Source organism: Magnolia sinica, chromosome 3, assembly GCF_029962835.1.
Source record: "Magnolia sinica isolate HGM2019 chromosome 3, MsV1, whole genome shotgun sequence".
Classification (NCBI taxonomy): domain Eukaryota; kingdom Viridiplantae; phylum Streptophyta; class Magnoliopsida; order Magnoliales; family Magnoliaceae; genus Magnolia; species Magnolia sinica.
This window is the reverse complement of record NC_080575.1, coordinates 105578028-105602255: the sequence shown is the minus strand read 5'-3', so window position 1 is coordinate 105602255 and position 24228 is coordinate 105578028. Positions and strand designations below refer to the sequence as shown.

The 24228-nt window shown below is 41.0% G+C and overlaps 2 protein-coding genes and 1 long non-coding RNA gene across 3 annotated transcripts in view; all 3 read right to left on the bottom strand.

Annotated features, from left to right (window-relative positions):
* The window catches only part of LOC131239029 (probable leucine-rich repeat receptor-like protein kinase At1g35710), a 37652-nt gene extending 35640 nt beyond the window's left edge, over positions 1-2012 (bottom strand). Inside the window, exon 1 of the mRNA XM_058236591.1 lies at positions 1880-2012. Coding sequence (XP_058092574.1) covers positions 1880-2012 — 133 coding nt within the window. The remainder of the gene's footprint in view (positions 1-1879) is intronic.
* Positions 2013-8738: 6726 nt separating this feature from the next.
* Positions 8739-11643, bottom strand: LOC131240558 (uncharacterized). Its single transcript, XR_009168806.1, has 3 exons — positions 11508-11643; positions 11266-11401; positions 8739-8837 (listed from the first exon to the last, which is right to left on the bottom strand). It is a non-coding gene; the product is annotated as an uncharacterized LOC131240558 (long non-coding RNA).
* A 1687-nt stretch (positions 11644-13330) lies between these two features.
* LOC131239028 (MDIS1-interacting receptor like kinase 2-like) lies at positions 13331-19431 on the bottom strand. The gene is made up of 7 exons (XM_058236589.1): positions 19420-19431; positions 19276-19367; positions 18336-18361; positions 17315-18217; positions 16688-16954; positions 15104-16603; positions 13331-13803 (listed from the first exon to the last, which is right to left on the bottom strand). The coding sequence occupies exons 1-7, from the start codon at positions 19429-19431 to the stop codon at positions 13445-13447; spliced, it is 3159 nt and encodes a 1052-aa protein (XP_058092572.1). The 3' UTR covers positions 13331-13444.
* Positions 19432-24228: the final 4797 nt, after the last annotated feature.

The following is a 24228-nucleotide window of genomic DNA, read 5'->3' as shown; positions in this document are numbered from 1 at the left end:
CTTAACTTGATGGATGTGACATGTTGTAGAGATTCCCTCAAAATTTGCAACGTGCGGCGTTTCTTCAGAATGAACGCGGACCCATATCTTCAGGCTCCGGTATCGGATCGGTGCGCGAGTCACAGCGTTAGAACCGCGGTGACGATGCGGTCGCTAAGGTACAAGTTTTTGGGTCGAGCCGACCTCGGCATGCAGGACTCGGCTTAGGATTGTGCGTAAACTTCGGATACGGGTCGAAGGTTGCCAAAATTCGACCGGGAGGACCGTGGAAGCATATGGAATAGTACGGTCTAGGATACGGGTCTTACATATGTCATCAGTTTGAGGCAGTGGGTATTTGTTCTTCACAGTGACTTGGTTTAACTATCGATAATCGATGTACAGTCGTAAGGATCCATCCTTCTTTCTTACAAACACAAATGGGGATCCCCCTGGGGATACACTGGGTCGAATGTAACCCGAGTCTAGCAAATCATCTATCCGAATCTGAAGTTCCTCTATTTTACATGGAGGCATTCGGTAGGTTAGAAGAGAAATGGGCGTAGTACCCTGCACCAATTCTATAGTGAAATTAATCTCCCGCTAGGGAGGGAGTTCCGGTAATTGCTTGAATACATCGACATAGTCCTTGACCACGGGTGTGTATGTTAATGAAAGTTCTTCATCACCCTCTTCTAACGACACATAACAGAAGACTCGTTGTGGATAGCTAACTTGAACCGGAAACGTAAAAGGAGAGCTACCGTCTTCATAGATTGTCACCGTTCGGTCCTCACAATCCATCTCGGCTCTTATTGCGGAGAGCCAGTTCATACCCAAGATCACGTCATAGTGGAAGACCTTTGTGACTATAAGGTCTGCTCGTATTCTCTTATTTCCCAAATCAATTGGGCAACCTTAGCAGACTGATATAGCTTCAGTGAAGGTTCCAGCTGCTGCTATGATTCTTACTCTCGATAAGGGAGTAGTCGGTAACCTCAAATTCTTGGCGGTTGTATGTGATATGAGTGATGTTGTAGACCTAATGTCTACGAGAAGAAAAACAAGGATACCTTGAATATTAACGGTTACTTCAAATGCTGACGGTGTGATTGTGGCTGCGTCCACACCTTCAGTGGTTAAGGCATGAACACGGGCTTGTTGTGGCCTGTTGGGCTAATGCGTAGGCCGAGGCGGCGGCCTAATTTGAGGCGCGGACAACCTACGAAATTGTTGGGACGGGCCCACGACTCATTGAGGGGGAGTTGGCAATGCTTGTTGGGGCAGTCAGCTTGCACGTTGAGGGGGCGTATAGCCATGATCTCTCATCTTCGAGAAGCAATACGCCTCTGAATGCCCCACTTTTCTGCAATACCCACTGGTACGATCGGGTCGGACGTATACGGGTGGAGGAGGAGCATGATGAGGAGGCGGACTTGGTTGCGCCCTTCTTCCGAAGGAGGAGGAAGACTGTTTCCCAGATCTCCCCCGTGACTCGGCTTAGAGGCGCGCCTAGGAGACTCGCTCTCCGTCCAGCTCCTATCGCAAGGACATCTCCACCAACTCGGCATAGGTTTGAATGTTCACATAACACATCTTGGTGTGGATTCCGGCCCTCAGTCCTTCAACAAAACACCTCATGCAGGTTTCTTCGTTGGCAACAATTCGGGGGGCATAGCAAGATAACTCGGTGAACCAATTTTCATATTCGGCTACCGACATTCCCCCTTGTTGGAGGCGCAGAAATTCATTCTCCTTCTCAATTCGATACATACGTGGGAAGTATTTCTCAGAGAAGCACGTCTTGAATCCTCCCAAGTTCATATGAAATTTTCGAGGATGGTTCTCAACACGCTATCCCACCATACATCGGCCTCCTTCTCAATGCTTGGGCCCGCACCGGTATCCAGCTTCTTCTTGAATTTTCTCTCTCGGCTCGGCCTAGCTCCATCGAAGGTCGCCCTCTTCTTCCCCATAAGAGAAAGAAGCATGGAGATAGAGAAGATGGATGTCACCACCTCAAAGAAAGCCATTGAGGTGAGAATGCTTAGAGAATGTAATGGATTTGAAGGAGTGAGAATAGTCGGACCCTAGAAGGAGAGTTTTGTGCTCAAATGAGTGATAATAAGGGAGTGCAAGGAAGATTTAGGATGATTAGGATTGAGAGTGGGTCATGGATGAAGCATGCAAGGAAGAAGATGGACCTAGGAGCTTTAAAATGAAGATTTGGGAGTGAGGAAGGGTTTAGGAGAGGTTTGGAGTGTAGAAAAGGGTTGGGAGGGGTATTTTTGGGCTTAAACGGGAAAAATGGACGAGCAAAGGGGGCCCCCACATGTGGGAGGGACCCCACATGGCCGGGCCAGCAGTGGCGCGCCGCCGCCACCCTCTGGAGCCAGAGGCGGCGTGCCACCAAAATGGCGGTTCCGCCGCCATCCTCTAGAACTTCTGGCGCCGCCGCCGCCACTCGACGGTGGCCTGCCACCCCGGGTCCTCTCTCGCGGTTTGTGGGACCCCTTGGGCCCCCCTAAATGCATTTGTTAGGCCCCTAATTGGTCGGGTCCATTAATCGCAGTCCAAGGATTGTTTCATTGCATTGTTAGGTTCATTTTTGGGCCTTGAAAAATCCTACAAACGACGATTCAGGCAGGCCTAAAGTCCTTTAAGTCAATGCAAGGACTTTTTATCTCAACTGGGCTAGGAATTTAAAGGGATTTTATGTTATATCGAACTATCAAGTTTGAATGTTTAGGCCGTCGCAGTCTCGTAAGTTACCCGCGCAGCTTAGTCCCGACGTGTTAGAATCGAGTCAAATAAATTCTTTTATCCCTGATTGGAAGTGACTTGTGTCATTTCATATAGCCTACGCCTTTCTACTTACAAGTCCTAGACTAGCCTATAGGGTTCAGTCTTGCTAGTGGGCGAAATTTGTGGATCCTAATACTATTTATAAGTTCATTCGCTCCCTCCTAAGTCAGAGTGCGTCGCGATAAACGCGTCACCCCAGGCCCGGTTTAATCCAAACCATACTCAGATACCAAGTTGTAACGCCGCGAAATTCAAGGGCCGAGTAGGAACTTGGCTCTCAGATTCCCGAGACCACATGTACCCTAACGGGCCTCAGATGCATGTAAATGTAGGCATCATGAAATCAAAGAGGATTAAATTAAACATAAAACAACTGATCATCAGAGATTTAAGTAAACCATTCACAAATCCAAGTGCTACTAATAAAGTCATAAACCAACGTAAACCTTATAATCCAAAGAAATAAAATATCCATTAGGGACCTAGTCCCATCCTCTCATCACTCCCTAGAAAGGATTGGGCCCTGGCCCAAACCCGAGATCATCCATTGAGCTAGTAGAGTTCGCCAAACGTCTGGAAATACGCCCATTCCTCGTCGTTGTCCATACCGATATCTTCCAATGCATCTTACTCCAAGGTTCTTGCATTTATGCCGGATTCTGATTAGTGTTTTAGAACACCGTCCTAGAGTGGGAGTGAGTAGCTAACTCAGTGGTACCATTAGCAATAAATGGCACAAATAATCATGCATAGAATAGATTTACTAAACAACATACATCATAAATTCTTAAATACTCTTGTTAATGAAATGCCTGGTTTGTGAAATGATGCATGCCTCTCACCACCAACACTCCCTCAAGTAACAATATCTAACGATCGCAATGACCAACACTCCCTCAGTGCGACCTCGACTGTCGAATCGCCAAAATAAGTAATGCAATTTTATGAACATGTTAGCCGAGCTAATTAGTTATGTTCATTCATCCAGCAGGTTGGGGAAACCGGAATACCCTTAGCAGAAGTATTGCCTTAACCTGATCGTGCAGCTCAGGGCCGTGGCCGTATGGCTCCCGCGGTCCTTAGCCCTCGTGGGTTCGTCAATCTCTTAGATCTAGGCTCATACGAAATCAATTAGGACTTTCAGATTCTGCTCATGGTTACTATGGGGAGGTCGTCACCCTAGGATAGGCCGACAACACGGGCATAGTGTCCCATACCACCCTCCTCAGCTCACGAGTCTTGGTGCTCATTGGTCACTACGGGTAGGCTCGTCACCCTAGTGTAGGCTAACAGCACGGGCACAGTGTCCTATACCATAGTCCCTGGCTCAGGAGTCTCGTGGGCCAAATCTTATAATTAATAGTGGGCACAAAGGTCTCGAGGTATCTCAGGTTCCTACATGGGCGTACAAATATGGTTAACATATAAGGATGGCCAATTGTGAGCCAATATGCCCCCATAAGTCGCACCATAAACCGAACGGCCTGAGAACGGTGTCTCATGTAGTCCAACTACGGCCATTAATTAACAGCTTAACTGATAGGGCCAGATTTGCCTGTGGGTTGAACCAATAAAAGGGTTTCCCAAAATAATTATAGTTAATCGACCAATCCATGAAAGGACAGATTCATAAATAAGTAGTATAAGTTCAGCATTTTCAGAGTAACTCTACCAATGCGAAATTAAGTTTAACATTCCAAGTACATAGACAACAACCCAATAATTTCCACGAAATGAGAGAGTTATGTTCACATATTTCATCGATTTCTACCAAAGGGCAGCCATGTACCTAGGCGTGTCAACATGAATTCACATATGCCAACATAAAACAGAAAATTCAGCAATACATCAGAAATTTAGCGCAATTAATTCAGAGATTCAACAATTCAACTACAATGCACTACTCCTATGCCTAGCATGTCTCATATACAACCAAAATCAATCAACAAATTCAGCATTTAGTCAATAAACTAAGTGCATACACCCTAATTCAACTTGCAACATAGCATTTCATATATTTGGGAATGTTTGGACCTAAACCCCTTTTCCATTTGGAGAAAACCCTAAATTTTACAAATCAACTCAACCAATTCAATTTCAGCAATATGCAGGGAAGTTTCATCAAACACGTTTACTAAAAACCACGCTAGGCACGAAGATCGGCCATCTTAGGGTAATGGTCCGGACCTATAGTTGACCGGAAGCCTTCCTAAGCATCTTAATGTCTCCGGGTTCGCAAACTCGACGTGCTGGGGCCTTGCATTGTAAGAAAGCGGCAATAAGATGCATGCATGTGGCTAATCGCTAAGAATGAGTGGATTGAAGTCCGATTCTCACCTTAGATCGGGTGTAGCTCGGTTCTACAGCGATCGGGCCAAAATTCTTAGCAATATAAGGACATGGGTGCAGGGAATTTCAGTCCTCAAGCACCACCTTCACTCTCTCTCTCTCTCTCTCTCTCTCTCTCTGATTTCAGTTGCTGGAATTTTCAACAAGTGAGAGAGGGTTGGTATTAAATACCCTGGAATTATATCCCTTGGCCTTGAATTTCTTAATATGCCACTAATGGCCCTGTGGGGCCCTTTTTAGCTATTGGGGCCACCCTGTTGGGCCCCTGGCCCATCTAATTGGTGGATCAGGTGCCCCATGGCTTGATGAAGGGTCGGGTGGAATTTGATGGCAAACAGACGCGGGGTTTTGTGGCAGTGGTCCGATTTGTGATCAATGGTTACCGGCTTTCGATCAACAATCAGATTTCGTGGGTGAGGGCAGGAAAATGTTCCTAGCCTTCGGTGTAAATTTAGAAGAGATCCGACGGCTAAAATGTCCGAAATTTCTGACTTAAGGAATAGGGCCAATTAATTAAATTTTCAGATCTTCCTTCTTTAGGCTTGGCGACTCGTGTTTTCCATGTGTCAGCTAGACAGCACGATTCGCCCATTTCTAGGCACCACCTGAGCTTGATGTCCGCGATGGACCACAAGCCCAGTGAGACCCATGGCCTACCAGAATTTTGGAATTTTTTTTTGGTTTTTCTTCGGGCAGTACACGGCTCGTACGAACAGTCACCAAGTGTAATTTAGCCATCTGGCTCTACGACCCGTGTTCGGCCTGAACACCATTTGATATAATTGCATTAGTGGCTTAATCAGGATTAACTTACTGGTGATAAGCCCACATGTGCGATCGAATTGTACGGTCCTGCGTTAGTTCGCACGTGAGTGCCTCAGGACACTATTCTAGTTTTGGGCGGGGTGTTACACTCGTCCTACCCCAAAATTATATATGGTACGTCCAATAGCTCATCCCGGTTTGTGAGATATGTTCGTCTTAAGTTCTGACGGTCCAGATCACTTTTATCATTGACGAGCCTTTTTTGATCCATCTTGGCCATGAAAGTGTTAGTGACCAACTCTACATCACAAAGTCACTCATGTTTTTAGTGCTGACAACCACCAAATTGGATCAGACTCAACCTAGTTCACTTGGACCTACACAAGCCTTTAATCCAGCTTGGGCTCAAGTCATATTCGCCTGATCCATTCTACCTACCCTGGCCTTAACAAGTGTTTTGTCCTATAAATATACATTCCCATTGCAGGTTAGGCAATGCTTGCATCTTGCACCTAAATAGCTGGCTTTTATTTTTACAATGTCTATATCACCTTGCATGTGAGACCCTCCTCTCAATGGATGCATTAGGAACATTCGACATCAATTTTTAGGGTAGGTCAGACCAATCCTAGTAAAATTGGGCTTGTGGTGCTAGGCTCATGTCAGGGTCAGGCTTTGTGCCCAATCCAAACTCGACTTATTAACACCCCAAATCACAGCACACGTGTGTAAGATCCAATCATTAGGTAAAGCTAGCAGCAATGAATAATCTAGTTAATGAACGGTTTTAATACTTGATTCATCAGATGCATAAAAGTACTCGGTGCATTCGATAGATTAAAGGTCATTACCAGCCACTCATACAACCATTCCATTTTCTACGTTATAGTCAAGTCTCCTCTTTGTTGATATGATCGGGAGTTTGGACATGGATTTTACAGTAAGTCTGCTTTTTTCATTAATGTTGCCAAAATCTAAGTAGTTGGGCCTGGGACTTGATAGGAGCCCACAATTTTTACTGTTTTGTTTGAACTTGTCATGTCAAAGTCTAAGTTTTGCACAGCCCAGTCTTGCAGTGGGCCTCTGACTCTAGTCAACCTTTTAGCCAACTAACCGAGCTTGATTCTAACTTGGGCTCAGGTGTACTTGTTCGGCTATGCTTTCGTTTCAGCCTGAAGGCAAAGGCTATTGAGGTAAATAAATCAGGCTATGGCTGACTCATTCCTATATCAAACCGTTTCTAGGATGCACGTTAAGTGTTAACAAAAAGTTCCAATTCCCAAATATTACAAAGTTATTAATGGGCTTGAAATACAAGCCCTTAATGGGCTTGTAATACCTCTAGGATTTTGTGTTCAGAACATCTCTTGGGATGGTGAAGATTGGCAGATTTGGGATCATAATCCTAACTGAAATAGTTACAAAGCTGTCATTTCAGGATATTTATGGTAGCAGCAGGCCTGACTCAAGTTTCAGAACTCGTTTTGTTTAGTTTAGTTTTATTAATATTAATTATCAATTTTGGAAGGTAGCTTCATGGCAAGTTGATTCGGATGATCAATTATCTCACTGATCTGATGTTCTAACTAGCTGATTCATTTACATCAATTGTATGGCTAAAGTGAAAAATAATCAAATTCATCTAGAAACCATAAGAGGAAGAAAAAATATCACATTAAACTCACTAGATCAATGAGGAGTTCCAGTTTGATTAGCCTCAGCAATGACCGGTGTTTACTTACCTGGAATGGACCAGATTGTCGGATTGGTTGGGATCGGCACTCATCACTGAAACAGGACGGGTTTTGGCTGGGACTGAAACTCCTCGTTGAAATGGGTCAGTTCACTAAAATCACAAGTCAACCATTTTATTAAGAACATGCAAGTTCATCAGTCAAAGCTGAAACGCAACCTGCATTTGTAAGCCAAACATGCTAAAAGAATAATATTGCTAGTTGTTACTAAATAATTTTATCTATAGCAGATTCCTGGGCCAGAATAGGTCAGGAAGTCAAAACATCTGTTAGGAAGTTAATAACCAGGCAACATGTGAACAGCAGACTGATGTTTAACAGCAGCATCAGTTATAACTTGTAAATGCATTAGGTATATAAAAAGTATGTAATGCTGACAAAAAGACGAAAAGCGACAACTGGTTAAAGTTCATACAATTTGCAACATCTTGCAGGCCCTAAACCCATGATTTGAGTAGCGAAATGAAAGATGATGCATCTAATTACAAATAAAAACTCAATTCTAAAAATACTAGGCAAGGTTTACCAAGACCGTGAACATTCAACATAAGACCAGCAAACCTATTTTTGCTCTTTCTGATTTCTTGGGCATTAGGTCTATCAAAAGGGTCAACAGAAATCCTCCTGCTTGAGCTGGAAAATGCAACTGGCAAATATACAGAAAACGAAAGAATGGTTTATCCCAACATCAAAACTTCATGTTTATACAAAAGAATGGTTTATCCCAATACTAAAACTTCATGCTTATTCGGCAGTTTAAGATGTCAAAAAGTTTATCCTCTATAGAAGATAGCAATATCTCCAGTGTAAAAGAACCTAATTGATAAAAATCAAGAAAATCCAGATCAAATACAGGAACTGGATGCTTCAGACATGCCCCAAAACAGAAGTAACTCCTCTATGCAGCAGCAGTTGTCTTCCTCGGAGCCGCTTGGATCCCTTAAAAAAGGAGAAAATCAGTCCCAAAAGCTATCAAATTGCTAGGCACAAAAGTAAGAATAAAAAATTAAGAAAAGACGTTCAATCTTGACAATGGAAGAAGCAAAGACCACAAAATCTGCTAAAAGATGTTCAATCTTGACAGACCTCTGAAATTGCTCTTGAACCTTTGAGGCACATGATGTAAATACCTCATCCTTCCCGTTCCGGTTGTCTTCCTCCTAATGGCCTTCACACTACAGTTATCTGTTTCTTTAAGGTAATCAGTAAACAGCATACTTACAGAATCTGCTAAAACTACATACATTACAAGAAGATGCGCAAAGGAATAAAAAACTGTGACCCATGAAATGGTCCATATGCCAAATGTTCTGAGTCTTGCCCATTGAATGTGGATATTTGCTGCAACCAAAAGACCACAAAATCTGGCTGACCAAAGACCTAACTACTCCAACCATCCATATTGTCTTGATTGATGATCTATGCCTGATCCAAAGTTTGATGAGATGAAAAGCCAGATATATATCATGGGGCCCATGGAATCAAACAAATGGTCCTCGAATTCATAGGATTTATTTATATAAATTAATTTATAGGGTTAGACTGAGTCCAAATTGGTTCAACAAGTTTCCCTTTGGTATTTCGTCACTTTTTTGGTGGGCCACTTTCTGGGCATAACAATATTAGAACGTCATGAAATTGGTCACTATCGAGCCAGCTTCAGAATGATCCCATGATCATACAATTCTGATACAGTTTAAGTGAGGTACAACCAGTTTAAGATGAGCCTATATGTTTGTGGTGAGATTCAAAGGCATTTTGGTCATTTCGTATTGTATTAGGTTTTTTCTTTAGTTGCCAAGGATAACTGCCTCTTTCGCTTTGCGTGTGACAGCGAATTGTGGTTATTTTTAATAAAATTTCGTGTTTAAAATTTTCTTGGGTTTAGCGCGTGTTGATTCCCTTTTGGCATGTGTTGCGTCTAGTTGAAACAGAGGATCTTGTTTGATCAGTAGTTTCGACCAGTGGGCTGGTGGGAATCATTTCCACAGCGACTTCGTCTTTGGAGACTGTTCTACAATATTTCTAGCTAAAGATTTCAATAGAAGATGGTTCCAGATCAGTCCATCACGTACCCATTTGCATTAACAATGCATTGTTTTAGCTCAACATGGTGACAAAAATGTCCATATTCAGACCACTGTTGGATTGGCTTTCATAAGCTCGTCATCTGGATTTTTGTGCTCATAAGTCCTATCCACATGATGGCCCACCAAATCTATGATCCTGATCAATGCACAAAAGTGTCACCTGTGTGGAGTTTTTTTTTTTGGTATTGACATCATGAAATTCCAGGAAGCATGGGAGTCATAGAAAACATTTCTTATACATCTTTGTGGGAAATGGGAAACAGAATTCCTCCTTTGACTTCTTGAATACAATCACCAACAAATGCATATTAAAAAAGTAGGATAGGGAAAAAAAAAGATCCTAAAGAAAAGGAAAATGTAGTTGTCTCATTAAGCTTGCTAAATTATGCTCTCATGTAAAGCGCACAAAGTGGCGGACCAATCGACTCGCCTGACCTAAATTCTGATTTCACAAGAAAATTGCCATGTCACAAGTAGACAATCAACTTGCTGCATTTTTTTTTTTGAAAGCAACTTGGCTGCATTTTTAACGAAACAGGAAACCAAAAGGATTGGTTTCTTAGTTGGGCCTGAGGTTTTCAACATCAAACATAGAGCTTGCGAGTCAATTACACTTTGAATATTATGTGCAGCAATGAATGATAATGAAAAAGGGGAGAGAAAAATGCCATGATAACAGCATAGCCATTCATAAAAGCTAATGCATGTGTACATGTTTGTGCATTCTACGCATATGCGTTTGAACAAAATATTCAGTCTGTCCAAATTCCTAAACTTTAATTCGCAGAGGCCTATGTTAACAAAACTGTTAATATGTTAGACAGGAAAGAAAGGCCTTATGTCAACAAGGAAAAAGAGGTTATCGAATCCATGCACCATGCATGATGTTATGTGTTAGCTACCACAAAAACTGGATGCAGGTGGACCCAAATGGATTGGCAACGTAACAAAAATATTACTGGCTGGACAATCTTAGCTCTCCAACTGCCCGCCTACAAATGAGTGGTAGAAAAAAAAAAAAAAAAAAGGTGGAAATGGACAGCACTCCTTAACGAAATAGTTCAATTGGATAGGTATAGATTCATCTCATGTAGCAAATTTTAGGATATGATCCATCCATGGTGGGTCCATGAGATGAACAGTCCAGATCAAGGACTGGTATGACCTCTCCAATTAGCGTTATTACACCAGATAAGGAAATCAGTGTGCTGCACACAGGTTTCATTTCTCCCAGAAAGGACTAGTATGACCTCTCCAATAGGAGACATACAAAAAAAAACAAAAATAAAAATACATAACTTATGGGGTGTTTGGGAACATGGAAACCCTGGAAATGAAATTGCTTTTCGTGGAAACCCGCTTTTTCTCCATTTGCAAAAAAAAAAAAAAAGTAGTGTTGCAAACTGATTTCCATTTCTAAGATTTTCCTCGAAAAACTATACAGATTCATCTCTCCCAACAAAGAGACATTGATGACTTCTGAGGTAAAGAAGATAACATGAGGTGACAGAACGATTAAGTACACTTGCGGATACAGCTGGCAGGATAAGCGCAAGAAGCTCATCGGCTCTTCTGAAGACGAAAGCTGCGACGCCCGCACCGCACGCAGAGAGTATGTGTCTTGTTCATTCTCTTCCCAAAGCTTCCTGTCTCTTTTCCCTTATAAATTAAAATGGAAATTCATTATTTTCTTTATTTCTTTTCTTTTTCCTTTCATGAGGAAATGGAAGATGATGAGATAATAGTTAGAGATTAGTGAAATTACCATATTAGGCTTCGATGAAGCTGTGTTCTTCTCGGTTGCCCCTTTGGAGTGGGAGAGGAGAAACCTGCAATCTTTCTCCAACCCAACCACTCCGATGCTCTCTTTAGCCGTTTATATTTTGGTGTCCAAAGCTTTGTTGGGCTTTGGACTCATATTAGGTTTGTAATGGGCCAGGTTTGGGTCGGGCCTACACTTAGGATCCACGGCCCGCACCAACCCTGCAGAGTAACCAAAACCTGAGCCCAAAATTTGGTTAGGCCCGAACTCCATCCTGCCCCCTAATTTGATAAAATCACTATTTTTCACTTAAATGTTGTTAATCTATCTGTTGATCAGATGGGGCACACATACACAATGAAATAGATGTCTAGAGAAATAAAACCAGTGGCATGCATTCAAGGAGAATGGGTTGTTGTCTAACGGAAGACTAGAATGGAATACTTATAGGAGCGAATGAAATTAGGTGAGTCTAAAATGACTTGAGCCCAGGCCCAAGACAAAACTGACTAGGCTATGCATGTGAGGCCCAAGCTTTTGCGATGAACCAAGGTACTGTATTCAAGCTGGATTCAAAGTAGAAATGGGCCCATGGAGCTTCTACGGCTCTAACTTCGTTGTGGAAATAGTCCATTACTAGCCTTAATTTAAATACTAGGCATGTGGTCTAACTTCGTTGTGGAATTATGTCATTCCTAAGTGACTCATGTGTCCTTATTACTTTACACTTCCCTAGAATCCCTAGAAAAATTTCTAATAAGATCGCATTACTTTGATGTGTATTATCAAAATCATATATAAATTTAATTAGTTCAAAAGTATATTGAGAAGGTGAGCTGTATATTAAAATGTTATAATAGAGTACATTCAGAAATTAGTTATCTCTTCATTGAATGCTATGCTAGAGCATTGAGAGCACTAATAAGGCCACGTGGTATTCTAAATTGGATGCAGATTGCCTGATGACCCAACTTTGTGGTGCTAACATGATGTATGTGCTTTATTGGTATGGTTCGTCTAATTTTCCTAATCAAAGATCAAGTGAACCACATCATAAGAAACAATGGAGATAATAATGCCCATAGATGAAGCCTTCTTAAGGCCTACTTTGATGTTTATTTGCCACCCAACCTATTCATATGGTCACACACGCTTGAAGAAAAGAAAACACAAATATCATTTTCATCCAAAACTTCTGTCGCCCCTAAGAAACTTTCAATGGTAGGTATTTAATCCTCATTATTTCCTGTGATGTGGTCCATTAGAGGTTTGATATACCTCATTATAGGGCTCATGCCCTAAAATGACCTGGCAAAACGGATAGACGGTATCGATAAAACATATTGTGGTAGGCCCTACATACTCAAGTCCTAGGTCATGAGTCAATCCATGTCTTCAAAGTCACTTTTCATAAGAAGAAAAAAAAAAAAAAATCATCAAAAGCTCTTTTCAATATCACAAACCTTATTACCGATAGGAGCGGATTAGGTGTTGCCCTTACAATTAATGACGCCCAACTTAATATATGTATTCTACCGTGCATGGCTTTCAAAGAAATGTCACTTTCTCTTCTTTAACTTTTCAAGCTCCCAAATAGAATCATATTTTACCTTATACAAAAAAGTAAATTTTATATTTTTTTACCATCAAATATTAATATTATCTCATATATGGCAAAGCTGCAAAAAAAAAGGGAAGTTAACAGCAAAAAGTAAATCATTCTCTTGAAAAAAAAAAAAAAAAAACAAGAAAAATATATACACCTCACTTGGAAATCTATAGTTTCCGTAAACATGGATTCCACACACTGAATTACATGCATATCATAACAAGAAAAACACACCTTCTCTACATTGGATGATTTTCATACAATAAACACACAAAATAATAATGTACTTGCCTCTACACATCCCCAACCTCAATGATTTTCATCCACCCAACTATACCTTGAGATCCATCAGTTGACGTAATGTAAGTGCGTGGAATGGTCCTAGAGAGAAGGAAGGCCGACTAATAGATAACTCTTGAGCCACGTAGTGCATGGTTGGCCGAGACTTTGGATCTAGTCGAATGCATGAAAGTGCCATGGACACCACAAATAAGACTTCCTGTGCAATCTCAGCCGTTGGATCCAAGAGACGTTGGTCCAACATATCCTTTAGCAGTGTATCATGTCTACTTGGTGATGACAAAGAGGAGATGAGCTCTCCAGGATGCCTTCCCATCATCACTTCAAGTGCCACAACACCAAAGCTATATACGTCGCATTTTTCAGTCACGCTCATTGTAAATGCAAGCTCTGCGAGAAAGAAGATACTTCAGTCATGATCTTTTCTCCTCCTTAATCATTAATAGCTAAACTCTTAATCATATATCAAAGTCAGCCGGGTTTCTTAATCAAGGTTTCATATTTTTTAGGTTTTTATGCTTGTTAAGCCCAAGGCATCTTTATAAACTGCTCATATGCCAACTGAGATGTGTGTAACGTTAACACATCTGTGTGAGGTGTGATCATGCTAAAAAGTCAGGATTCTCCGCTCACCGGCCATCCTACATGTATACATTGTGTACTGTTGGCATTGTTTTTCCGAAAACTATCCATTGTTTTCACATGGTAGCAGTGGCCCGCCTAATAAAGAACCAGATTAATCATTGTGTTGGGTGGTCTGCATGGTTGGGCCTACCTTTACATGTGCTTCAGGTGTCCCAAACGCATGAAAAGTTGGCACGTGTGAACCAGAGTGCACTGATGTGTCTATAAGTATTGTTGTAGCTACACATTTCATTTGCAAGGATTGGGTGATATGGGCATTGTTTCAAGGATTTTTCCAATCTTGGAACATCTTTTGTTGCATGAGGCATTCATTGTGTGGGATATTACATCAACGGTTTCGATCATAGACGATGCCATATTTCATAGGCATCATTTTCTTATTTACTCGTATGGGACAAAAGCATTGAGCTCTTTCAATCATTTAATAAATAACGGTAACTCATCCATCTACACTTGGTACCTATGTAAATCAATCCAGACCATCTGAAAACACGGCCCCATTTTATAGATTGAGCAGAGACCAAAAATTACACTTATTAGAGGATTTTATCCATCCCATCCAACTGGTGGCCAACAGATGTACAGTTAAGAAAAATAGTCAGCACCAAAAATTTAATATATAGCTAAAAACATATGGTTAAGTTAGTTGGGTAACTTAAATCATGGTTAGAATTACCATGCAACCACAATATCTCCACCATGCATAATGTAAAAACGATGGACCACAAGTGTATACTAAGAGTAAACATTATTCTTAGGTTTATCTTCATTTGCATTGTTGTATATATTAGTTTTGACTTTGGGGATTGTAAAATACAAACCCATGTATGTTTCTTTACAAAGCCTCTTACAGTTGTTGGTGTAAGGAATCCTCCAGTTGCCCTAGATTCCAATATTTGACACCAGTATGATAACTTATGCACAAACCTTAGTATGTAATTGCCAACAAATAAACAAATAAATAAATAAAAGGGAAAGTTTATGAAAAATAAAGACCAATTGCTAATAAAACTTTTAAAGCGTGGAGAATGAATTAACAGCTAACCTGGAGCGATGTATCCATAAGTGCCTGCGAGCATAGTCCAATTGGATGAATCGGGTATCAACAATCTTGCAGTGCCAAAGTCAGAGACACATGCCTCAAGTTCTGAATTCAGCAGAACGTTGTTGCTTGATAGGTCTCGATGGACAATTGGCTGGGTGCAATCATGGTGCATGTAAGATAACGCATGGGCCACACCTTTAATAACCTCCACCCTTAGAGTCCAGTCCAACTCTACAGCTCCACTGTCATCACTTAGGATGCTAGCCAAGCTTCCCCTTTCCATGTACTCATAAACTAGAAATGAGAATTGAGCATGAGAACAAAAACCATAAAGCTTCACAATGTTGCGATGATGGATTTCTGTTAATGCTCGAATCTCATTTCTAAAACTTCTTTGATCAGATTGATTCCCACCTTCGAGTGGGTGAAGTTTCTTCACAGCTACTACTTGGCCTGATGGTAGATTTGCTTTGTAAACTTTTCCATACCCTCCAGTTCCGATGCAATATTTGTCGTCGAAACTCTTTGTCGCTTCCACGATCTGTTCAAATGCATCAATCCCATCATAATTCCATATTGGAAATGGATTTCTGTTGCTCCTTTCGAGAACCTCTTTCTCTTTATTTCTTCGTCTTTGGTAATAAATGGAAGAAACGCCGACGACTATAAATAAAAGAAACAAGGCTGCCAAGAGAGGAAAAACAATGAAGATGACAACTTGGCGGGCTTTTCTTGTATCACCATGGCTTGTTGAAGGAGCATTGCAGGGTCTCAAACCTTGCACTTCCCCACATAAGGCTTTGTTTTTTATGAATGCCTCTGCAGGAGCCTTCTGAAAGGCTTTATTGTTGGGAATAGGGCCCTCCAAATCATTGTATGAAAAATCTACGGATTGCAAGCTGAGCATCCCTTCAAAAGATTTTGGAATTGAGCCAGACAACATGTTGTGGGAGAGGTTTAACATTTCCAGCATCTGCAAGTTCCCAATTTGTGATGATATCTCTCCATTGAGTGAATTATGGCTAAGGTCTAATGCACCCTGTAGGTGTATCAGGTTGCCTATTTGAAATGGAATGCTTCCATTCAAATAATTTTCACTCAATTTCAGATACCGTAGTTTGAAGCAATTCCCCAACTGAGGTGGTATTGGACCAGCAAGGTTGTTCATTGATAGGTCCAGAATCTCCAAATTGGACAGTCTCCCAATTTCTTGAGGAACCCTATAAGAAATCTGGTTATCACTTAAATTCAAGTTGAACAATGAAGTCAACCTCCCCAATTCCTTTGGAATCTCTCCTACCAGACGGTTTGAAGAAAGACCAAGCACTCCTAGCCGGGTCAACCGCCCAATCTCGCGAGGAATTCTACCAGTGATTATGTTTCCAGAGAATTGTAGCTTCGTCAAGCTTCTGCATTCTCCCCAGTTCGGTGAGAGTTCACCAAACAACCTGTTGTTGCTGACATCGATGAAATAGAGATGTGGGTGTACACCAAAGACTTCTGATACATTTGCAATGAGCTAGTTTCCCTCCAGTCGAACTCTAGTTAACCTAGTGCAATTTCTAAAGCCTTTTGGGATCTTACCATTTAAATGGTTGTCAAATGCAATGAAGCGTTCAAGCTTGGTCAAGTTTCCTAAAGTGGAAGGGATAGAACCTGTTAGAAGGTTACTGGACAGGTCAAGCACATTGAGTTTTACCAAATTCCCAATTTCCAGAGGAATTGAACCAGAAATTTGATTGCTGTAGAGGTACAAAAATGTAAGGGTTCTCAAATTACCTAAAGCAGGAGGGATTGGACCTGTCAGATTGTTATGTGACAACTCCAAGTCAACCAAATTCTTGAGATTTCCTAATTGTGCAGGAATTGAACCAGAAATTTGATTGCTGTAGAGGTGCAAAACTGTAAGGTTTCTCAAATTACCTAAAGCAGGAGGGATTGGACCTGTCAGACTATTTTTCCACAACGACAACTCAACCAAATTCTTAAGATTTCCTAATTGTGCAGGAATTGAACCAGAAATTTGATTGTAGAAGAGGTACAAAAGTGTAAGGTTTCTCAAATTACCTAAAGCAGGAGGGATTGGACCTGTCAGACTGTTGTTCAACAATTCCAACTTGACCAAATTCTTGAGATTTCCTAATTGGGCAGGAATTGAACCAGAAATTTGATTGCTGTAGAGGTGCAAAAGTGAAAGGTTTCTCAAATTACCTAAAGCAGGAGGGATTGGACCAGTCAAATTGTTTTGGAACAATGTCAACTCAACCAGATCTTGTAGATTCCCAATCTGTGGAGGAATGAAGCCAGAGATTCCATTTTGATCAAGGTACAAGATGGTGAGCTTTGACAAGTTCCCTAACGTTGAAGGAATGGAACCATCCAGATGGTTTATGGACAAGTCTAGCTCATTGAGATTTATCAAATTCCCTAATTGTGCAGGAATTGAACCAGAAATATGATTTGCAGAGAGATTCAGGTATGTAAGCTTTGTCAGGTTTCCTAATGTGAAAGGGAGGGAACCATTTAGAAGGTTAGGGGCCAGGTCCAGCTCATTGAGATTTATCAAATTCCCTAATTGTGCAGGAATTGAACCAGAAATTTGATTTTCATAGAGGTAGAGGATTGTCAGCCTGGTCAAGTTACCTAAAGATGGAGGAATAGGCCCAGTTATTTCATTAGATGAGATGTCGAGCTCTGAAAGGTGAGAAAGGTTAGCCATTGAAAGAGGTAGAACTCCAGAGAGATTATTCATGGAGATATTGAGGGAGACAAGTCTGTAAAGAGTGCCAATATCAGCTGGGATAGTTCCAGTGAGTGTGTTGTCACTGAGATTGAGACGGAGGAGGTTTGGAAATGATGAGAAGCTCAAGTTACCAAGCTTACCTTGTAAGCCTGCGCTCAGTAAGCTTATCTCTATTACGCTTCCAAGGCCGTTGCAGGAGATCCCATACCATTTGCATGGAGAGATTGTGTTGGCACTAGCATTAGCAGATGGAAGTGACCATGAATGGAGATCTTGTGGTGAGAAGATGCTGGCTTTCCATTCCAAGAGAGCCTCTGCTTCTCCGAGTGTGGATGCTGGTGCTGTTGTAAAGGCATTGGAAGAAAGAAATTCTAAAAATAAAAGAAGAAAAGCAAGAGAGAGAGATTTCTGTATGGCCATGGCTGTTGTTGCTTATGGTCTGTTACGAACTTACGAGGATGGGTATTTATAGAAAGAGGTTGATGCTACTATGGACAAGAACAGCTTGTCTTACTCTTATGAAAAAAAAGACAAAAAAAAGTAAAGAAGAGTTAATTGATATAGGCGCTGAAAAATATGAGTGCTCGTAGAAATGCATGTGCACACGATCTAAACGCCCCAATTTGTGGACCCTAACTTAGATAAGGAATAATAGCTGAAATTAGATCCGTTGGACCTAGGGCTGTCAATGGCCGAGCTCTGTCCATGCCCGGCCTGCAATTAAGAACGTAAGCCCAAATCCATCTTGGGCCCGTGGCATGCTGAATTAGTCCAGCTCGAGTCCGGCCCCGGACATTAACACAAAGCCCGACCTGAGTCCATCCAAGCCCAAGCCCTGAATATCTCCGTGGATAAACGATATTAACTAGGTTAGAAGATGTGGTTTTCACTTAATACGTGGGTTGGATGGCATTATACAATATATTTGACCCACACATGCAGCAGTGTACAAGCATGTACATAGGTTTTTAAACAGAGGTGAATCATAATATGCACATTTCTACGAGCATTTGAGGTGTCAACTTCCAGATCAGGCTGCTTGAGGGAAATTGATTACACACGTAACAATAATTCTAGGACTTTCCCAGTCAATTCCTTGTTTTGCTGGGTTTTGCAAAATTCCAATAAGGAACCTGTGACTGAATGGCTTTGGGCCCAGATTCTTAGCTGATTTGTTTGGGCAGGCCAAGTGTAATTTTTATTTTTATATTGCACAGCCAAGTGTAATTTTTTTTATTTTTATATTGCTTAAGTGGACCACTGAATTAGGGCTAGTAATAGATCTGTGACTGTGGTATCAAGCCGGTCCAGTATGAAGATCCATTTGCCCATTGATAGGACCGTCAACTCATCAGGTGGGTAATCTTAGGCAGTGTCCAATTGGAGGAGCACCACATATAAGAAAGGGTGATCTTTGAGTGATCCAGACAGTTCATCTGTTGGGAATCTTGGGACCCATTTAATGGGGTGGAACCGCAGAGAACTCTGGCATTGAACAAATATAACCATCCAAATCAAAGCCTGCAAGTTGCAGATAACATTGAAATACAGTTTTAAACGAAAATTTTCTCACATTCAACGCCATTTTTGTACGGTAACTCATGTTGAAGCAAGATAGTGCACCATTGCCCAGAGAAAAATTGGAAACTAAGAGGAAAACAGAGAGCATTATGAGCTGCTAAAAATATTATAGCGTTAAGGATGTATTAGCAACTAACCTAGTGACATATATCGGTAAGTGCCTGCAAGCATGGTCCAATTAGATGAATCTGGTATCAGCAATTAGAGACACTAGCCACAAGTTCCAAATTTACTAAAATGTTGTTGCTTGACAGGTCTCGATGTACAATTGGTGGGATGCAATAATGGCACATGTCCGATAAAGCATGAGCCACACCTTTAGTAACCTTCACCCTTATAATCCAGTCCACGACATTGTGATGGAGGATTTCTGTTAATGTTTATATCTCATTTTTAAAACTTCTTTGATAAGATCAATTCACACCTTTGAGTGGGTGAAGTTTCTTCATAGCTATTACTTGGCCCATAGTAGATTTGCTTTATAAACTTTCCCTTACCCTCCTGCTCCAATGTAGTATTTGTCGTCAAAACCCTTTGTTACTTTCATGATGTCTTCAAACATGGCTATACCATCATAATTCCATATTGAAAATGGATTTGGTTGCTCCTTTTAAGAACTCCTTTCTGTATACTTCTTTGGTAATAAATGGAAGAAACGCCAATGATTCAACAAAAAGAAATAAAACTGAGAAGATAAGAATAATGAGGATTACAACTTTATGGCCTTTCCATGCATCACCATGACTTATTGAAGAGTTATTGCAGGGTCACAAACCTCGCACTTCATCACATAAGCCATTGCTTGTTTGCTTTTTATGAATACCCCTAAAAGAGCATTTTGAAAGGTTTTGCTATTGCAAAGAAGACCTTCCAAGCATTGTATGAAAAATCAACAGATTGCAAGCCTAAAATCCCTTAAAAGGAAGGCGGGATGGAATTGGGCAACATGTTGGGGGGAGAGGTTTAACTTTTCTAGCCTAAGCAATTTTCTGAGTGGTGGTGATATCTCCCCATTGAGGGAGTTTTGACTTGGATCTAGTAAAGTAAGCCTTATGGGTATATTAAGTTACTGATTTGAAAAGGATTGCTTTCATTCATAAATTTTCGCTCAATTTCGGATACTCGAGTTTGGAGCAATCCCCTAATCGAGGTGGTAATGGACAATTAGGTGATTCATTGACAAATCAAGAACCTCCAAATTGGATAGTTTTACAATCTCTTATGTGTTGAGGGTCAAATATTGCATATTAGACCCCAGTTATTACCTGATTTTACGAACATGATACTGTTTAATGCCCCATTTTAATCGTGTTTTTGTTGCAAGGTGAATTTAAAGAGCTTGGACTAAAAACGGTATTAAAAGCATAGATTTAACGCTCTAAAATCACCAAGGCAAGGGACGGATCTTAGGGGATCGAGAACGAATAATTTACATGCTAAAGATCCAAGAAAATCAAGTGATTGACGATAAAGAGGCCTGAAAGTTGTCCATAATGCAAGATCACAGGGTTCCCACCATCCGTTCGGCTCAAAACTATATATCTGGCTTGGGGATCCTAAATTAACCGTACAAGATACAGTCCCTGTGGATTCGACCTTGGTCTTACCGAGATTATTACTACATCGCGACCCTTCATTTGGGGTTGTGAACAAGTTTTTGGCGCCGTTACTAGGGATTGACAGTTGCATTTTTCTGAGATTAACTAGTTTTAGAATTAGAGATCCTAAATTCTGGTAACTTCCTTCTAACTTTCATAGAGTATTTTCAGAGGCGAATCATTGGGCTACTCCAAATGAGTCAAGCTCCAACGACGAGGACGTCGGTGATGTCGATGCCCAACAAGCGGTCCATGGAGATGATCGACTACATCGCGCTGAAAGAGACTATCGAGGTACGACCAAACTTTCTACTTTTAAAGACTTATTCCGTATAAAAGAATTCCTTGATTGGTTAGCCGAAGTAAACTGGTATTTTGATTACATAGACGTGCCGGAGCATAAGAAAGTAAAATTAGTTGCATTTAAATTAGATTTTGGTATTTTTGCATAGTGGTAGCAATTACAACTCTCATGTACACAACATAATAAGGCGTTTATCCGATCATGGCGACATATGAGACGCCTTCTTCGATCACGATTCCTCCCTAGTGATTACGAGCATGTATTATTCCAGTAATACCAAAATTTTCAATAGGGGAATCAAACTGTCATATATTACACCAAAGAATTCCAATGGTTAGTAATAAGGAATGACTTGTCGAGGGCCAAATCACAAAAGGTAACACGGTTCATATGCGGTTTACGACCGGCAATTCAGGATAAAGTTCAGATGCACCCGGTCAGAACCATAGATGAAGTGGTTTAGTTGGCATGTAAGGTGAAAATGCAGCTTACAAGAGTCCCTAGTCAGCCTTATCCTTTGACTCAACCTTCCATTACAGGTCGCACACAAGATTCAGTGTTGGCTAAAGGAAGGGAACCAATAGAAGGGCGTCTTCAACCTCCTACAACCGTAAATTGTGATATAGGGAGTGGTCCATATAGGCTTCAACGTGCAGTACTCACAATAGCGGGTCCGAGTAATATTCTAAATCCTTATGGTCGGCCAAATATGAACAATTGTTATTATTGTGGCCAACCAGGTCACTTATCAAACACCTGCCTTCAACCCCCTGCAGTCCACTTGGCTATTAACGAAGAGGGCCCTAAATGGCATTTGAAACACCAGTTAAGTACATAATCTAAAGGTATTATGCATGCATGATGATTTATTTCCTTAATTTTCAGAAACATAGGAATTGTAAGCTTAAGTCATTTTCTTGTACTCTCTTCTTCTCTATCGTTTCTCTCATCCCCCATCTCTCTCATCCTCTCCCCGGTGGACCCCACAGTCCAAATCAGTGATTGAATCTTAGAATCAATACACACAATCAATGCTAACGACTCTTAGAGTCAAGTGTCCTTTTTGTTGGGTGAGCGGGGCCACGAATTCATGGGTTTGAGTTTGATTGTAAGCTGGTTTGTTTGGGCTTTTCAAGCCTAATATATTACAAGGTTTTATTTTGCATAGCCCACGCTTCACGAGACCGTTAAATTTGAGCCAGCAATGGTCTTTGACCCTGTCAGCCCATAGGACGGATGGCCAGTACTCGGCCTCAGTTCATGCATATTGCGTTGTGCTTCATTTTTAGCCTAAAACTATTAAGTATGCTAGGAAATATGATGTACATGAATGATGTAGAGAGAGGAAGGAAGAGAGATACTGAAACTATAATGGCCTGAATTGCATGGGCATATGGAAGGGATGACTTGCACTAGCTAACTAATCATTATGGAAGGAAGGGACAGACATGCATCATATCAGCCCCATCCATCAGTTGGGCCGTCACATTCTCACTCTAAGTCCTGTAGATTCAGTGAAATCCAGGACTTACATCAGTTGCACCACAGGGAAGAGCGTTTTAGAAGAATTCCTGAATACTTTAAATTCACATGGTTTAGACAACATGAGTATTAGAAGAATTTAATAATCTTGGTATGAAACGTCGGATGAGTGGATTGGATGGTCTATGCGCACAAAAGTGGACATCACATATAACTTGGAGTATTATAAAAATGAGACTTCTTATCTCAGCTATTTCACATGGTGTGCACCTACGGTTGAATCAGCCTGATTTTTGGCTCTGATTCTACTATTAGAATCAAGTCTCATCTTTTGTCGAGAACATCGAGTTCCAAGCAATGGCCCTCAGGACTGGATTGGCATGGGCCCATTTTCTACTGTATAGTCAAGTCTCCTCTTCGTTGATATGATCTGGAGTTTGGACATGGATTTTAGAGTCAAGTCTGCTTTTTTCATTAATGTTGCCAAATTCTAAGAAGTTGGGCCTGGGACTTGATATGAGCCCACAATTTTTACTGTTTTGATTGAGCTTGTCATGTCAAAGTCTAAGTTTTTATTTTGCACAGCCCAGTCTTAAGTAGAACAATAAATTAGGCTGGCAATGGGCCTGTAACTCTAGTCAACCCATTAGCCAACTAACCGAGCTTGCTTCCAACTTGGGCTCAGGTGTACTTATTGGGCTATCCTTTGGTTTCAGCCTGAAAACAAAGGCTATCAAGGTAAATAAATCAGGCTATGGCTGACTCATTCCTGTATCAAACCATTTCTAGGATGCACGTAAGTGTTAACAAAAAGTTCCAATTCCCCAATATTACAAAGTTATTAATGGGCTTGAAATACCAAGCCCTTAATGGGCTTGTAATACCTCTAGGATTTTGTGTTCAGAACATCTCTCCGGATGGTGAAGATTGGCAGATTTGGGATCCTAATCCTAACTGAAATAGTTACAAAGCTGACATTTCAGGATATTAATGGTAGCAGCAGGCCTGACTCAAGTTTCAGACCTCCTTTAGTTTAGTTTAGTTTTATTAATATTATTATCAATTTTGAAAGGTAGTTTCATGGCAAGTTGATTCAGATGATCAATTATCTCACTGATCTGATCTTCTAACTAGCTGATTCATTTACATCAATGGTATGGCTAAAGTGAAAAATAATCAAATTCATCCAGAAACCATAGGAGGAAGAAAAAATATCACATTAAACTCACTTGATCAATGAGGAGCTCCCAGTTTGATTAGCCTCAGCAATGACCGGTGTTTACTTACCTGGAATGGACCAGACTGTCGGATTGGTTGGGATTGAAACTCATCACTGAAACAGGACGGGTTTTCGCTGGGACTGAAACTCCTAGGTGAAATGGGTCAGTTCACTAAAATCACAAGTCAACCATTTTAT

What these genes read in the sequence shown, in the direction of transcription:
- LOC131239028 (XM_058236589.1), bottom strand. An exon ending in AGATTCCCAACAGATGAACT is followed by an intron (nt 18,362 to 19,275) that starts GTCTGGATCACT and finishes TTTTTTCATAAG; the next exon opens with AGTAAGACAAGCTGTTCTTG. An exon ending in TTATGGATACATCGCTCCAG is followed by an intron (nt 13,804 to 15,103) that starts GTTAGCTGTTAA and finishes TCTTTCTCGCAG; the next exon opens with AGCTTGCATTTACAATGAGC.